The sequence below is a fragment of the Aotus nancymaae genome, unplaced genomic scaffold, assembly GCF_030222135.1.
Source record: "Aotus nancymaae isolate 86718 unplaced genomic scaffold, 86718_ANA_hifiasm-v0.15.2.pri h1tg000033l, whole genome shotgun sequence".
In the NCBI taxonomy this organism is placed as follows: domain Eukaryota; kingdom Metazoa; phylum Chordata; class Mammalia; order Primates; family Aotidae; genus Aotus; species Aotus nancymaae.
The window spans coordinates 61,957,505-61,974,921 of record NW_026988447.1 but is presented as its reverse complement, the minus strand read 5'-3'; the positions used below and the strand labels follow the sequence as shown (position 1 = coordinate 61,974,921).

Sequence of the window (17,417 nt, the reverse complement as noted above, 5' to 3'; positions counted from 1 at the left end):
GGTAGTTAGGAAGTGGATTAATCCTTTAGGTCACTGGGAATTCACAAAAGAGGGATAGTGTGTGTGTAGGAAGGAGGTGATTCTCAATGTCTATTTTATTTTGAATTCAGTTACACTATGTACCTGAAAGTCATCTACAAATCAAGTGTAATTATCCTCAACCTCCTGAAACAAAGAATCCTCACTTCTATTTTTACCCCTTTAAGTTTTCCCGGTAGGAGCTGTGGTTATCCTGTAACAGACACTAGATAAGTTTAAGCTACATTAGGTACTAGGCGACACCGTAACATCTTTAGCACCACCATCTCTATTTTTTTAATGAACGAATGGACAATAATATAAGCAAATATCATCTTATGTTTTGCTTAGTATTTGGAATTTTCAATGTGCTTTTACCCACAACTTTTGGTTTGAGCTTCAAAAGTGTGTGTGTGTGTGTGTGTGTGTGTGTATGTGTAATTAATTGAGGGGGATTCTAGAGGCATTTAGAATTGATGGTTGGTAAAATAAGCCAGGTGAGTAAGATAGAAGGCAGAAGTCAAGGGTTACTTGTTAATAAGTTAATAAGTATATATGTGTGTGTGTGTGTGTGTGTGTGTGTATACATATAAGTATATATATATATATACTTATAAGTGTGTATATAAAAGCATATACTTATAAGTATATATACATATAGAAATTAGAAGGTCAGGTGTTAACTCCACGATTTCACATAGCCATTAAGTGAGATCTGTACCTGACTTAGTTCAGTACTTGTTCTACTGAGCAAAGCTATCCCAAGTACTGTTCAAGCATTCCTTCATTTCAAACAGAACATGACAGACAGAAATATGAAAAAGGTAGTTTGAGGAATGCATGTATATTGAGAAATTTGACCAACAGATCTAAAAAGTGTATCTCAGATAAATTTCAGACCTTTGCAAGTAAATTTTAAATTGATATATTTGGTTTTAAGAACAGAATATTTATTTTTACTGTGCACCAATTATAAATTATTAGATGCATACAATTAAAATCTTGAAGACATGTGTTTCATTTTATTGGGAAGCATACTTCTATGTTGATAGTTAAGTCATTCTTTTATTGCCTGAAGGTATCTTCACTGTTAGATAAAGAATTGATAATACAAAAGCAGAGTTCATATTTTTCAAGAATCTATAATGGATAAACAGCTAAGATTATAACAAACTAAGATGTCACAAGATATCTGGAAATATGGTTCCAATAAATTCATTTAAAAATAGATTAGTGGTCATTCTGTTTACTCTTGACTGTCACATACATAATAGTAATCTTCAAAGTCTGTTGTGTGTTGAGAAGCAAAATTTAAAGGATCTGAGAATGTCTGCATTTTCTACTTACTTGAGGTATCATGGGCCTGCTGACTTCTTCTGAGATTTTCTCTCAGTAGCCTTATAACTTCTTCTTGATGTTCCACAGTGGCTTTTATAGCAGTGATTCTAACAAGAACAATGAAAATATGTAAAAAGTTCAGCAACTAATTTTTTACAGGAGAATAAACAGAACTGCCGTGAAGGACTTTCTAATACATCACATTGACATAACACCTATAAGTAGCAGTAGATAAGTCCTCGTGATATTTCTTAAGTGTCATGCCCCTTATGGCATTAATGCCATCAAATTAGAAGCATTCTGCTTGGGTGCAAGGACAGTCTGATTTTCTTATATTGAGAAACCAGTTCTTTTAAACCTTCTGGAAGCCTAATAGCTATTCATTAGATATTGAACAAAATTATAATTACATAATTATTTTTTTACCATGGAGTCCTAGAAATATCTTGAAGGTATAATTATCAGGAGCATGAAAGAGAAAGTGCAGCTTTCTTTCTACATGGTCAGGAAGGCAAACCCTGTCTGCAGCTCTGGTCTAAGATGCTACAAAGGTCAAAGTCGATCACTGTTCTCTAGTAGAAAGGGACATTTTATGAGTTGTTAGTTTAATCAAAGCATTAATCAGCTGATTATCAAAGCATTAATCAGCAATGATAACTTATAAGACTTTCTACCTTTCTTAATGCCTATGAATGTATCTGGTGACCCTATTCTATAAGTGAAATTGCTTTCATAATTAAGAACCTAATAGATATATGCTTCACTAAAACCAATAGGCTGCTTAAAGAGCATGAAAATTCCGAGTGCTACTTCCTGGGCAAAATAAGAGATCATTAAATATTTATTCAAGATTTATAGGATGAATGAAAAGTATTAAGACCCAGAAGGCATCTTAACAAATCCTCTAATATAAACCTTTACTTATTGATTATGAAAGGACCAGAGGGAATAAATAGTGTAAGGTGATGCATTAGTAAGTGAGAACATATTTCTAATTCAGTTTCCTTGACTCTCTGTTTTATGTTCTTTTCATTATGCCATACCACAAAGAATTTAGGCATGCTGCTATGTATAATGCTACCTATAAATCAATAAAAAGAGGATTCGCTCTTGAGCTCTAGGCAACTATAAACTAAAAGGAAATATAACCTTTACACAAAAACACAGTAAGAACAACAAATGTAATTAAGAGAACCAACAGAAACCTTTGTCAAACTGCTACACACACTCTCTCTCTCTCTCTCTCTCAATATTCACTTTCAGGCATAAAAAAGCAACTTAAAATTGTTTATATTATATATGACTGACAGAAGTGTTCAAAGACTGTGTTAATTGATCAGAATTGTGCTTAGTTTTAAAAACTTTGCATATGTAATGAGACTTTAGTATATTTAGACTCTGTGGATATTTATATTTTTTAAAAAAGAACACTAACAATATTTTCATAAATTATATTTTAAAAAGTTAACTACCAAAAAGTGTATGTAATTTAGGAAGAAAATGTAAGCTATTAAAATCACATTCAATTAAGACAAATACATACTTCTTTTCAAATTCTTTGGCATTTTTCATTTTCTCTAGGTCTATTTTCATGAGCTTCGTTTTGAGATCTTCAATTTCTTCTTTATATGGCTTAGCTCCTGAAGCAACTTTGTCCTAATTTTTTTTTAGAGGAAATAAAAATAATAATTAGAGCAGCTTCAATTTCTCCAGTTTTAAAGAATGGTTAGCTATTTTTGCTCTAATGACATTTAAAAATAGCAAATATATGAAAATGCATAAATTTTAACTGAATATCTAGATATTGATATGAAGTCTACTTGAAGCTAATATGAAATTAGAAGCATGAATTTTTATTTGAAGCTATTATAATGCAATTAGAAACATGATTTTTATTTCTTAAAATATTTTTTTTCCAATTGAAAATATCTTAAAGTGAAATAGGTTGAAAATAATGAAATGGGTGGAAAAAGTAAATCAGAAAATGAAACAGAAAGATGTTGGAGCAGTGATGTAAACATCAAACTTGAACTAAATTCAAGTCACAAAACAAAGCATTACTAGGTATATTTTGTACTGAAACATAGTTCCATCCAGTGATATAAAACACAGTATTTTAAAGCAGCAGTTTCAGGTTTACAGAAAAATGGAATGGAAAATACTGAGAGTTCCTAGATATCCAGTGTCCCCTATTCCTTTGTCCCCATATTAACATCATGCATTAGTATGGTACATTTGTTATAAGTGAACTAATACTGATACATTATTATTTATTAAAATCTATAATTTGCATGCCAGTTTATTTGTATTATACATTTTGTGGGTTTTGACAAATGTAAAATGACACATGTCCATCATTACAGTATCATACAGAATACTTTCATTGCCCTAAAAAACCCCATGCTCTGCCTATTCATCCCTCTCTTCTCCATTATCCCTTGGCAACTGCTAATCTTTTTACTGTTTCTGTAGTTTTGCCTTTCTAAAAATGTCATACACTTGAAATCATACAGTATGCAGCCTTTTCAGATTTCCTTTCATTAAGCAATATATATGTAAGGTCCTCTCATTTCTTTCTCTTTTTTTTTTTGAGATGGAGTTTTGCTCTTGTTGCCCAGGCTGGAGTGCAGTGGTACAATCTTGGCTCATTGCAACCTCTGTGTCCCGGGTTCAAGCAATTCTCCTGCCTCAGCCTCCCGAGTAGCTGGGACTACAGGCGCACACCACCGTGCCTAGTTAATGTTTTATATTTTTAGTAGAGATAGGGTTTCACCATGTTGGGCAGGCTGGTCTCAAACTCCTGACCTCAGGTAATCTGACTGCTTGGCTTCTCAAAGTGCTGGGATTACAGGCATGAGCCACTGCACCCGGCCCTCTCATTTCTTTTAATTGCTGAATAATATTCCACCGTATGGATGTACCACAGTTTATCCCTTTACCCACTGAAAGACAGCTTGGTTGTGTCTAAGTCTTGGCAATTATGAATACAGCTGCTATTAACACACACACACAGCCCTTTGTATGAACATACATTCTCAGCTCATCTGAGTAAATACTGAGGAACACAACTGCTTGATCATATAAGTATGCTTAGTTTTGTAAGAAACTGCCAAACCATCTTCTGAAATGGCTGTAGCATTTTGCATTTCCATCAGCAATTAATTGTTATTAATTGCCTGTTTTTCCACACGTCAGCATTTGGTATTGTCAAGAGTTTTGGATTTTGGCTATTCTGGTAAGTTTGTAATGGTCTACTATTTTAATTTGTGATTCTCTAATGACATATGATGTGAAGCATCTTTTTATATGGTTATTTGTCATCTGCATATCTTCTCTGGTGAGATGTCTGTTCAGATCTTTTGCCTACTTTGAGACTGGTTGCTTGTTTCTTATTGCTGGTTTTAAGAGTTCTTTGTATATTTTGTGTAACATTCCATCACCAGATTCATCTTTTGTATATAGTTTCTGCCAGTCTGTGGCTTCTCTTTATTCTCCTAACAGCATCTTGCAAAGCAGAAGTTTAAGTCTCAATGAAATCCAACTTACTAGATTTTTTTCTTTATGGATTGTACTTCTTGTATTAAATCTAAAAAACTCACCAAAGCCAAGGTCACTTAGAACTCTCCTATGTCATCTTTGTGGAGTTTTCTAGTTTTGCATTTTACATGTATGTCTATGATCCATTTTAAGTTAATTTTTCTGAAAATTGTAAGTTCTGTGTCTTTTTTTGCTTGTGGATGTTCGGTTGTCTAGCATCATTAGTTGATCAGACTCTCCTTTTCCCATTGAGAAGCCTTTGTATCCATCTCACCCAGAACAGAAAGCAGAGTTCTTAAAATAGCTTACAGGAACTTCATGATCTGGCCTCTGCTACTTCTCACCTTATTTTCTACCTCTATCCTCTTGCTCATTCTGCTCCAGATACCCTAACTTTCTTGTTGTTTTCAGTTTGCTATTTCCTTTGCCTGGAACATTTTTCAGTTGCCACACAGTCGCCCTACCACTTCTTTCAAATCGTCTTACTGGTGTGACGTTCCTCAACCCCCCTATATATAATCATATCTCTTCCCACACATGTCCACCTTCACCCAGAACCATGTACTCCCTTGTCTAGCTTAATTTTTTTCCATTTCACTTTTTGCCAATAGAGATATATACCTCTTAATTCATATATAAAAATATACCTTCTATATTTTACATTTTTAATTAATTTTCTGTCTCCTTCAAATAGAATGTAAGTTCCTTGATGGCATGGACTCTGTTTTTTTCACTGGCATCTATAACAGTGAGTGACACATAGATGGTGTTCAGCAAATATTTGTTGAATAAAAATTATGATCAATTATTTGTAATATTAAAAAATTACAACATTCTAAAATGTTACAGTTGAAATTTCTTAGTTTCTAGCTATACCAACAATTGTCTAAAAACAAAATTAGTATTTTCTCTTGCCCTCTGCTCATGTCTCACTGAATAGATCAGAATTTTTAGAACAATGTTAAATAATGAAAAAAGCAGGCATTCTTGACCTGTTCCTAATTTTAACTGGAGTGAAGAGACACTGGAGCAGAACAGCAAATTTAAATATGCCAATTCAGATCAGACTCGAGCAGCAGAAATATGACAAGTGTCTGGAACTAAAACAAAAGGGAGCTGTAAATAGTGATGAGTAAGTATGTGATTTGTCTAATGACATTCAAGTTGAAGAACATTTAAATTACAGTTCTTCCCCCAAAACAGGTCAGATTCAGACCACAGGACATCAGGTGAGACTCAGTAACAGGGGCAGTAGGTAGAAAGAAAATAATTTAAAAATGCATCTAATAGTATTACATATTTTGATAAGCAATTTTTTTGAAAAACAAAAAAAATACACTTTAAAGTATAAAGAACATGTCTTTAAAAAATTATTTTTCCAACATGAAAAAATAATATTTCACATGACAATATGCTCCTATATTTCACTTCTAAGTTACATTGCTTCTTCTTGAGTATTGAACTTCAGATACACATAGGTGATAGAAAGTTGTGTTGAGAGGGAAGAACAGATCACCAAGATATTTTCTGAATTCAGTACATTGAATAAACAAACAAACAACTTTTATTTTTATGTTTAAGTTACCTGAAGTACTTGAATTATCTCTTTTTGTTTTTCAAGGCATTTATTTGATTCGTTAACTTTGGCTTGAAGTTTTGCTATTATGTCATTAGCCACGTCAAGTTCTTTTTGCATCTTTATAATCTTGCTTTCCTTATGCATAGCACTTTCTTTAGCTTCACGTAATGAAGTTTCCAGCTCCTGAATTTTCTATTAGAAAAAGCAGATATTCATAAGCTCTATCATGAACACAGAATCACAGTATACAAATTTGAGACAGAGATGATCATATTTAGGTATTGTTAATTTTTCACAGATTGTATTAACAAAGGATAGCAAAAAGAGGCCAAACAGCATTCAATCTACAGATATGTTATTTCCTTCATTTAGATGATGATTTTTGGATTGAAAATGCCAAAGGTTTATATTATACTCTGTCCGCAAATACTTAAAACATGCAGTTGAAAACAGCACGGTGGTTACGTGATTTATTAGTTAGCATAGTGCTAAGTATATAAAATAGCACTCATATTTTAAACAAACACTAAAAAAAGTAGTGTTAATTGACTCTCTAAAGTAAATATATGTAACTTATCTTTCCCTTTACTTTCATTAATCTTCTCTTTTCTTTTCTTTTTTTGAGACAGAGTCTTACTCTGTTGCCCACACTGATTGCAGTGGTGCGACCTTGGCTCACTGCAACCTCTACCTCCTGGATTCAAATGATTCTCCTGCCTCAGCCTCTCGAGTAGCTGGGACTGCAGGTGTGTGCCATCATAGCTACCTAATTTCTAATTTTTGTATTTTTAGTAGAGACAGGGTTTCACCACACTGGCCAGGCTGGTATCGAATTCCTGACCTCAGCTCATCTGCCTGCATATATTTTATTATCTGCTAGGCTATTCTCTTGGGTCACTGAAGACAACTGACTTTCCTTTTGTTTTTTTTTTAATTATTATTTTGGTAGATGGATTTCATATTTCCTCTATTTTATCTCTACCAGTTGACTGAGTTCTGTAATGACCAACAAATCAAAACACTGTATACTAGTGATCTTCTAGTTTTCATTAAGCTGGTGGTTCATGTTTTATTACAAGTATTTATTTTGGTAAAAATGATAAATTGTAATTTGCTGTTGGGTTCCCCACTAAATCATTTTGTGTGCTAATAAAATACAGCATTTTGCACGTGTTGACTCCCGAGTAAGAGTAGTTAATAAATTGGATTATTCAAATAAGGTACTGGTTCTTAGTCACAAATTAATCTGCATAACAATCTTGTTATATTTTTAACCTCTTAAATTTTTATTGTGATTATAACATTAAGCAATATTAAATATGCTGATGATAATAAGAGAAAAGCTAAATTGCTATTTCTTTCCAAGCTAATATTTGTTCTGCATACGGACATAGATCACAGTTTAATAGAAAGTCAAATGATTTGGAAAACTTATATGGTAATTATACCTTAAGTGGTAGCAACTTAAACTATATTTTACAAATTCAATAACCAAATGAAGGTATGATTTATCTGTTGCATAATTCAAAGATAAGATCTTACATAATGTCTAGCTTTATAATTAGTTTAGTTGAATGACAGCCACAGTAGAACTACTAATAAAAAACAAGCCCATCACACATAACAATAAATGTGTTCATGTTTGGTAATTAGTATATCCAATACTATAATTCTGCTCTAAACTCTAATGAAGCTGCAAATTAAAGAACATTTTATAAGAAATTATATACCTCTGTGGTTAACTTTGTAGCTCTTGATGTAACATGAGGATTCTTAGTGTCTTGCACGGTAGGATTAACCTGGGCACCAGATGCCAAGGAGGTCTTCAACGTTTGGCAGTTTTTCAATAGTTTTTCAGTTTTCTCTTTCAGTGATTTCAGATCCTGTTCCCATTCTTTGGATATGGCAGCACTTCTTTCCTCAAACTCTGTTGATTCATTCATTATTGCCTATTGAATATTAAAATACCATTATGTCTAAAACGATTTATAGTAGTCCCCACTTATCTGCGATTTTATTTTCCATAGTTTTAGTCACCCTCAGTCAAAAGTGGTCTGAAAATATTAAATGGGAAGTTCCAGAAATAAGCAATTTACAAGTTTTGAATTGCACACCATTCTGAGTAGCACAGTGAAATCTTGAGTCATCCTGCTCAGTCCTGCCTGAGATGTAAATCATCCCGTTGCCCAGCACGTCCATGCTGTACACACTACTTGCTCATTCATCAGTCACTAGATAGCCACCTTGATTATCTGATTGCTGCTGTACTGCAGTGCTTACGTTCAAGTAACCCTTATTTTACCTAATAATGGCCTCAAAGCAGAAGAGTAGTAATGCTGGCAATTTAGATATGCCACAGTGAAGCTGTCAACTGTTTCTTTTAATCGAAAATGTAAAAGTTCTCAATAAGAAAAAAAAAACCTATGTTGAGGTTGCTAAGATCTATGGTTAGAATGAATCTTTGCAATTGTGAAGAAGGAAAGAGAAATTCATGGTGTTTTTGCTGTAGCACTTCGACCTGCAACAGTGTGTGATAAGTGCTTAGCTAAGCTAGAAAAGGCATTACATTTGTGGTGGAAGACAAGAACAGAAATGTGTTCCAACTGATGACAGTGTGTTGTACCAGCAAGCGTTGAGCATCTGTGAAGACTTCAGCAAGGGATCTCCTGAAAAAAGTGACATCAAGCTTTACTTCAAGTAAGAATTATTCATGGATTCAGGAATACAGAAGGTCAATAGCAGTCTAAGACTATATCAAAATGTCTGTCATTCATATTCCTTCAACTTTTCAGGCAGGCATTGTATCATCTCACATCATAAGAAAGGAGAGTACAGTAAAATATTTTGGGAGAGTCCACATTTATATAACTTTAATTATAGTATATTGTTATAATTGTTCTATTAGTTGTTGTTAATCTCTTACTGTGCCTAATTTATAAATTAAACATTATTGTAGATATGTAGGTATAGAAAAAACAGAATATTGCCCTCCCACGACAGCATGGAAGCTGTCTTTCTCTAATAAATCGCTTTTCCACCAAAAGAAAAAAAAAAATCCAAAATACATAGGGTTTGGTACCATCCATGGTTTTAGGCATCCACTCGGCGGAGGAGGGGTCTTGATATACATATTTAAAAGAAACCTAAAATTCTAGGACAGTATATATACTGACATTCATTATTTAGAACATTCTAAAATAGTACTTTAAAAGAACGTGAACATTCTTTGTAGTTTGCATCAGTTTCTGAAATTTCAGATGTTGGATGTGGATGACAATAAAGCACAGTGATTTATTAGTTAGCATAGTGCTAAGTATGTAGTATGTCATAATCAAATAATGACTAGAGAGGATTCATATTGATTTGCAAGATGATAATCTCACTTTATTAGATTTGCACTAACATAGGAAAAGAACTTGATAAATTACACAGGTTAAAATTATATATGCTATGGCTGATAATGAAACATTAACTGATCTCTAATAGCACAGCTAGAAAGTTAACAATTATCTATTTTCCTGCTTCATTACAAACCTCAGTGTTAATAGGGAAAATAACTAACCGATTGTTGGTAATTAATCTGATATCTTATATTTCTGTACAGGGAATAACAATACTCTTTTACATTGAAGGCTAACTAATTCTGAAATTACTGATTTCTTTATTTCCTAATTCATACAGATTGTACTTTCTGCTCTCATCATGAATGTCCCATTGGTGTCATCCATAATTTCGTTGTGGCTTTGTGGTCATTCTACCAGGCTCAGATCTTAAATTCATTGTGTTCCTGACACTCTGGACACTCCTGACTCTGGACTACTGACCTCACACCATACCAGATTCTTAATGCCTACTCTTATGTGCTGGAAGAAGCCACATATACATGCTCATGCTGATCCACGCAATAGAAATATCTACTCTCTAGTCACAACTGGATCCCCAATATTATAAGAAAAACAATGGATTACAAATAAAGATTACCTTATCTAAACATGGGTTTTGTGCCTTTCTCTACTGACCTTTTTTGTTTTTTTCTTGAAATAGCCAACTGCTATTTAGCTATCTCTGTCTAATCAATAAATGGGATGAACTCTCCATGGAAAAACTTTTTTAAAAGGCGTTATTCCTTATTTCAATATGATTTCAATATAATTCGCAGATGAAATTGTAAGAAGAGAACTACACATATGAAATACAAAACGTATCTTGAAAGCTATAATATTAATCTAGCTACCATTGCTCCAATTTAATACAAACAAGCAATCTTTTGAATATTACATGTTTTACCAATTATACAGAGAAGGGATTACTTCTGAAAGCAGGATGAATGCCACGATTACTTTTGCACCAACTGAATACCAATCACTGAAATGTAAAACAAGTTAACAAACTGGTATTAAGCAATGTTGGTCCTTATGACTCAGTACATTTGGGCTGATCACCTTGGGAACAATGATTTAAATAAAGTCACAATTCTGGAGTTTCTAGTTTAGTATTTTAGGTGCTTAGAAGTTGCCAGTCCATTTTAACAACAAGGAAAAAGCAAAACAAATGAAAAAATCCACAACTCTACTTAGATCCATCAGAGCAGTGAGGCTGCAGGGCACAGGGATGCTCCCAAAATTGGAGAGACAGAGGGGCAGATACAGACAATCACAACTTAACAGAAACCTTTGTGGGAACCAGTTATGGGGTAGGAAAACCTGAATGCAATGATGAATCATTAGAGCTCAGTGTGGCGACTCCGGGAGTTAAAAACTTCAGGGGTGCCTAGTCATACAGTGGTCCCACACTTTTGTGTTTTACCTTCAGGAGCTCTACCAGGTCATCACAGTTAATATTGGAAAAGTCCCTTTGTGAGCCTGGCAGAAGAGGAGAAGAGGAACCATTTTGAAATAAAAGAGAACATTCTCTTTTTTTTTAGGGCCTGCCGTCAGCAGAAACTATTTTACCAGAGCCTATTATGCTGGGGTTTTATCAGAGGCTAACAGAACTGGAGGAGGGGGAAATACTAAGTTTCAGCTGGCTCTTGCCTTCCATGTGACGGCAGGGAAATCCACTCCACCCGCCACCCACCACCCACACCGTGCCAGTATACTACTAAAGGTCTATTTACTACAGTTACTTTTACCCAGTGAATCATACCTGCTCTTCAGCAAAATAAAAAATTCCAAGACATACTAGAGGGCAAAAAACACAATTTGAAAAGACTGAATAAGCATCAGAACCAGAGTCAGAAATGGCAGGAATATTAGAGTTATCAGAAAGTTTTAAAAAATTGATGAACATGCTAGGGGTTTTAGTGGAAAAAGTAGACAACAGGCAAGAACAAATCAACAATGTAAAAGATATAGAAATTTTGAGAAAAAAATTAAAGAAATGCAAGAGATAAAAAATGCTGTTAACAGAAATGAAGAATGCCTTTGAAGAGTTCATTAGTAGACTGGCTGAGGAAAGAAACTGAACTTAGAAATATGACAATGGAAACTTCCAAAACTGAAAAGCAAAGAGTAAAAAGACTGAAAAAAAACAAAACAAAACCCTAAACACAACATCCTAGAACTGTGGGGCAAGTATGAAAGGTGTAATGTATACATAATGGGAATACCAAGAAAATAGAAAAAGAAAGAGCAGGAATATTTGAAGTAATAATGACAAGAATTTCCCCAGATTAACAATATACACCAAACCAGGAATCCAGGAAACTCATAATGCCAAACAGGACAAAAAAAAAAAAAAAGAATACCAAAAAAACAAACAACAACAACAAAAACCTACATCTAAGCATATCACATTCAAACTTCAGAAAAAAAAAATATTTGAAGAAGCTAGAAGGAGGAAAATACCTTACCTATAGGGGAGTGAAGACAAGAATTACATCTGACTTCTCTGAAACTATGCAAGCTAGAAGACAGTGGAGTGAAAAAACATACCAACCTGTAATTCTATACCTTGTAAAATTATTCTTCAAAAGTGAAGTAGAAATAAAGACTTTCTGAGACAAACAAAAATTGAGGGAATTTGTTGTCAGTAGACTGGCCTTGCAAGGAATGTTGAAAAGAAGTTCTTCAGAGGAAAGGAAAATGATATAGACAGACTCAGATCTACATAAAGAAAGGAAGAGTACCAGAGAAGGAATAAGTGAAGGTAAAACAAAAACTTATTTTCTTATTCTTAACTGAGCTAACTTAGGCAATCATGAATAAGTGAAATGAATGACAGCAATGATACAAAGGATGGGAAGGAGAAATTATAAATATTTTGTTATTATAAGGTACTTATACTATCTGTGAAGTGGAAAGTGTTATCTGAAACTGGACTTTGGGTCACTGGATTAGAAGTAATTGGGAGAGAGATCCAAGATGGCTGATCACTAGCAGCTCGGGCACGTAGCTCCCAGTGAAAGCGCAGAGAACGAGAGGACGCCACACTTTCAGACGAATATTTGTTGCTCACGGACCAGGAGATTCCCAGCAGAGGAGCCCCACGGGTCGCCAGGGCGACTCTTGTGGCCGGTGCGGTGGTTTTGCTGGTGCCTTAGCACGCCAGTTTGTGGTGCAGAGTCCGGAGATTCCCGGGCAGAAAAGCACCTTCAATCTTAACACCGCTGTTTTGGCTGGTGCAGTGGATTGCTCAGATTTCGGCGCTGGGAATCAACAAGTTGGACGTCTGCTCAGAGACCTAGTTAGAAAGTCGGTATTACAAAGACGACAGACGGATAAATATATAATGAAGGGAAGAAACCAGCGTAAAAAGGCAGAGAATACTCAAAATCAGAATGCCTCTCCCTCCACAGGGGATCGCAATTCCTCATCAGTAACGGAACAAGGCTTAATAGATTACGAGTGTGTTCCAATAACAGAAGCAGGTTTCAAAATGTGGGTGATAAGAAACTTCTGTGAATTAAAAGAACTTGTTCTAACCCAATGCAAAGAAACTAAGAACCTTGAAAAAAGGTTTCATGAAACGTTAACGAGAATGGACAATTTAGAGAAGAATGTAAGTGCATTGATGGAGCTGAAAAACACAACACGAGAACTTCGCGAAGCATGCACAAGTTTAAACAGTCGAATTGATCAAGTAGAAGAAAGGATATCAAAGTCGAGAACCAGCTCAGTGAAATGAAACGAGAAGACAAGATTGGATAAAAAAGGATGAAAAGGAATGAGCAAAGTCTCCAGGAAATATGGGACTATGTGAAAAGACCTAATTTACGTTTGATAGGTGTACCCGAATGTGACGAAGAGAATGAATCCAAGTTGGAAAATACCCTTCGGGATATCATTCAGGAAAACTTTCCCAACCTGGCAAGGCAGGGTAATATTCAACTCCAGGTAATACAGAGAACACCACAAAGATATTCTTCAAGAAGACCAACCCCAAGGCACATAATTGCCAGATTTATTAGGGTTGAAATGAAGGAGAAAATACTAAGGGCAGCCAGAGAGAAAGGTCAGGTTACCCATAAAGGGAAACCTATCAGACTTACAGCAGATCTCTCAGCAGAAACCCTACAAGCCAGAAAAGAGTGGGGACCAATATTTAATATCCTTAAAGAAAAGAACTTTCAACCCAGAATTTCATATCCAGCCAAACTAAGCTTTAAAATTGAAGGAAAAATTAAATCTTTTGCAAACAAACAAGTACTTAGAGACTTTACCACCACCAGGCCTGCTTTATAAGAGCTTCTGAAAGAAGCACTATACATATAAAGGAACAACCAATATCAGCCTTTCCAAAAATATATCAAAAAGAAAAGAGTATTCACACAATGAAAAATTTACACTAACTAATGGGCAAAACAGCCAGCTAGCATCAAATGCCAGTATTAAACTTATATATATTCTAATTGGATAAAAAGCCAAAACCCATCGGTACGCTGCATCCAGACCCATCTCACATGCAACGATACACAAAGACTCAAAACAAAGAGAAGGAGGAAGATTTATCAACCAACCAGAGAGTAAAAATAAACAAATAAACAAAAAGCAGGAGATGCAATTTTCGCCTCTGATAAAGTAGACTTTAAAGCAACAAAGAGCAAAAGAGGCAAAGAAGGACATTATATAATGGCAAAAGGATCAATGTAACAAGAAGAGCTAACGATTTTATAGATCGACGAGACAGAAAATTAACAAGGACATTCAGGACTTGAACTCAGACCTGGAACAAGTAAACTTAATAAACATTTATAGAACTCTCCACTTCAAATACACAAAACATACATTACCACCTCACACCTATTACAAAAGTGACTACATAATTGGAAGTAAATCACTCCTCAGTAATCGCATAGCATTTCATAGGTTTTAAATGAAATATTGGTTGGCTGCTTGTTTGTTATTTTCTTCCCTTATTCCTTCCTGTCTACATCAAGTATAATTATTGGTATAAAAGAGGTTTTCAATACCCATTACTAAACTGCATTCTAGCCTGGGCAAGAAAGCAATACTCCCATTCTCTCTCTCTCTTTCTCTTCCTTTTTCTTCCTCTTTTTCATTTTTTTTCCTTTCTTTCTTTCAAAAAAAAAAAGAAACTGGACTTGGATTAGTTGTGAATGGATATTGCAAACTCTAGAGCAACCACTGAAACAAGACAGAAGTGTACTTGTATGCTATGCAGAGAAAATGGAATCATAAAATAATTAAAACCATGAAAGGCAGAAAAAATGCAGAAGACAAAAATACGTACAAAGAGTAAGGCAAAAATAAAAAACAGAAACAATATGGTAGGTATTAATCCAGCTATATCAGTAATCACCTTAAATGTCAATGGTCTAAATACACCAATTAAAAGACCAACTGTCAAAGCAGATCGAAAAACAAGAGCTGACTGTATGCTGTCTACAAGAAACCCATTCAATGTAAAGGGACACAGATTAGAAAGTAAAGGGGTGGAGAAAGATACACCACATTAAAACTAGTCAAAAGGGATGAAGTAGCCATATTAATTTCACACATAGCAGAGTTCAGAGCAAGGAAAACTATGAGGGATAAAAGTGACATTTCATAGTGATAAAGGCATAAATGCCCCAGTAAGACATAACAAATTTTATTTTGCGTGCACGTAACAAAAAAGCATTAAAATACTTGCGGCAAAAACTGATAAAACTACAATCTATTATAGTTGGAGACTTTAATGACTATCAGAAGTGGACAGATCCACCAGGCAGAAAAATCGGTAAGAACATAGTTGAATTTAACAGTATCATTAATCAACTGTATGCAATTGACATCTATTGACAACTTCATCAAACAGCAGCATATTATATATTCTTCTCAAACACACATTGAATATTTGCCAAGACAGACTACATTCTGGACCTCAGAACGCACCTTAACAAACAATAGAAATCATACCATGTCTGCTGTCAGACTACAATGGAATTAAACTAGAAATCAAAAACAGTTGAAAAAAATCCACAAATGGGAGATTTAAACAAGACACTTCTAAACAACATATGGGTCACAGGAGAAATAAAAGAAATTAAAATGTATTTTGAACTAAATGAAAATAAAAATATGACTTATACCAGTATCTGTGGGATGCAGTAAAAGCAGTGCTTAGAAGAAAATTTATAGCATTGAATACATGTATTAGAAAAGATGAAAGACCTCAAAATCAATAAATGAGGCTTTAATCTTAGGAAACTAAAAATGAACAGCAAATTAAATCAAGTAAGCAGAAGAAATCATGAAAGTTAAAGCAGAAATCAATGAAACTGAAACAGAAAATCAATAGAGAAAATAAAAATCCTAAAAACTGGTTCTTTGAAAAGATCAATAAAGTTAATAACCTTCTAGCTAGGCAAACTAAGAAAAAGAAAAAGGATACGAATTACTAACATCAGAAATGGATGAGCGGATATCACTATGGAGCCCATGGACATTACAAAATACTGTGAACAATTCAATTATTACAATCCACAATTATCAACAACCCACACATTTGATAATCTGAATGAAATGGACCAACCCTTTGAAAGACACAATCTACCAATACACAAGAAGAGATAGTTCGATTAGGCCTATATCTATCAAAGAAATGGAGTCAATAATTAAAAACCTCCAAAACAGAAAGCATCAAGTCCAATGAGTTCAATGGTGAATTCTACCAAATATTTAAGAAATTCAAGGGAAAAATTTTACCCATTCTCTACAATCTCTTCCAGAAGAGAGAAACAGAAGAAATACCTCCTAACTCATTCTATGATGTCAGCATTATCCTAACACTAAAAACCAGATGATGACATTATACAAGAAAACTGCAGACCAATATCTCTCATAGAAATAGATGTAAAAATCCTCAACAAAATATTAGGAAATCAAATCTAGTCATGCATAAAAGGTTATACATGATCAAATGAGACTTATCCCAGGTATGCAAGTCTGGTATAACATTCAAAAATCAATTAATGTATTTCATCATATAGGCAAAAGAAGAAAAATCACATAATCATATCAATAGATGCAGAAAAACATTTGTTAAAATCCAATACCCATTCATGATTTAAAGCTCTCAGCAATACAGATGAACCTCTACAACGTGATACAGAATATTCACAAAAAACTACAGTTAACATGATAGTTAATAATGAGAAACAGAAGCCTTCCTGCTATGATCAGAAACAAGGCAAGGATGTCTCTTCTGACCACTGGTATTCAACACTGTACTAGAAGTCCAAACTAATGCCGTAAGATCAAGGTACACAAATTTGTAAAGAAGAAATAAAACTAACAAAACTCTCTTTGTTCACACATGACATGATCATCTACACAGAAAATCTGAAGGCATCAACTAAAATACTCCTGGAACTAATATGCAACTATAGCAAAGTTGCAGGATACAAAGTCAATATACAAATTTAACAGCTTTCCTGTATACCAGGACTTTGCAAGTGTATGAAAAATACATTACCATTTATACCAGCACCCCCCAAAATAAA

General features: G+C 34.3%; 1 protein-coding gene across 6 annotated transcripts in view; it reads right to left on the bottom strand.

The window, feature by feature from the left end:
- CENPE (centromere protein E) overlaps positions 1 to 17,417 on the bottom strand; it is an 83,248-nt gene that overhangs the window by 5,966 nt on the left and 59,865 nt on the right. For all 6 annotated transcript variants that reach the window (XM_012436587.3, XM_012436585.3, XM_012436586.3 and 3 more), the window contains 4 exons: positions 8,203 to 8,421; positions 6,479 to 6,664; positions 2,900 to 3,012; positions 1,366 to 1,463 (listed from right to left, as the gene is read on the bottom strand). In XM_012436587.3, coding sequence (XP_012292010.2) covers positions 1,366 to 1,463; positions 2,900 to 3,012; positions 6,479 to 6,664; positions 8,203 to 8,421 — 616 coding nt within the window. The remainder of the gene's footprint in view (positions 1 to 1,365; positions 1,464 to 2,899; positions 3,013 to 6,478; positions 6,665 to 8,202; positions 8,422 to 17,417) is intronic.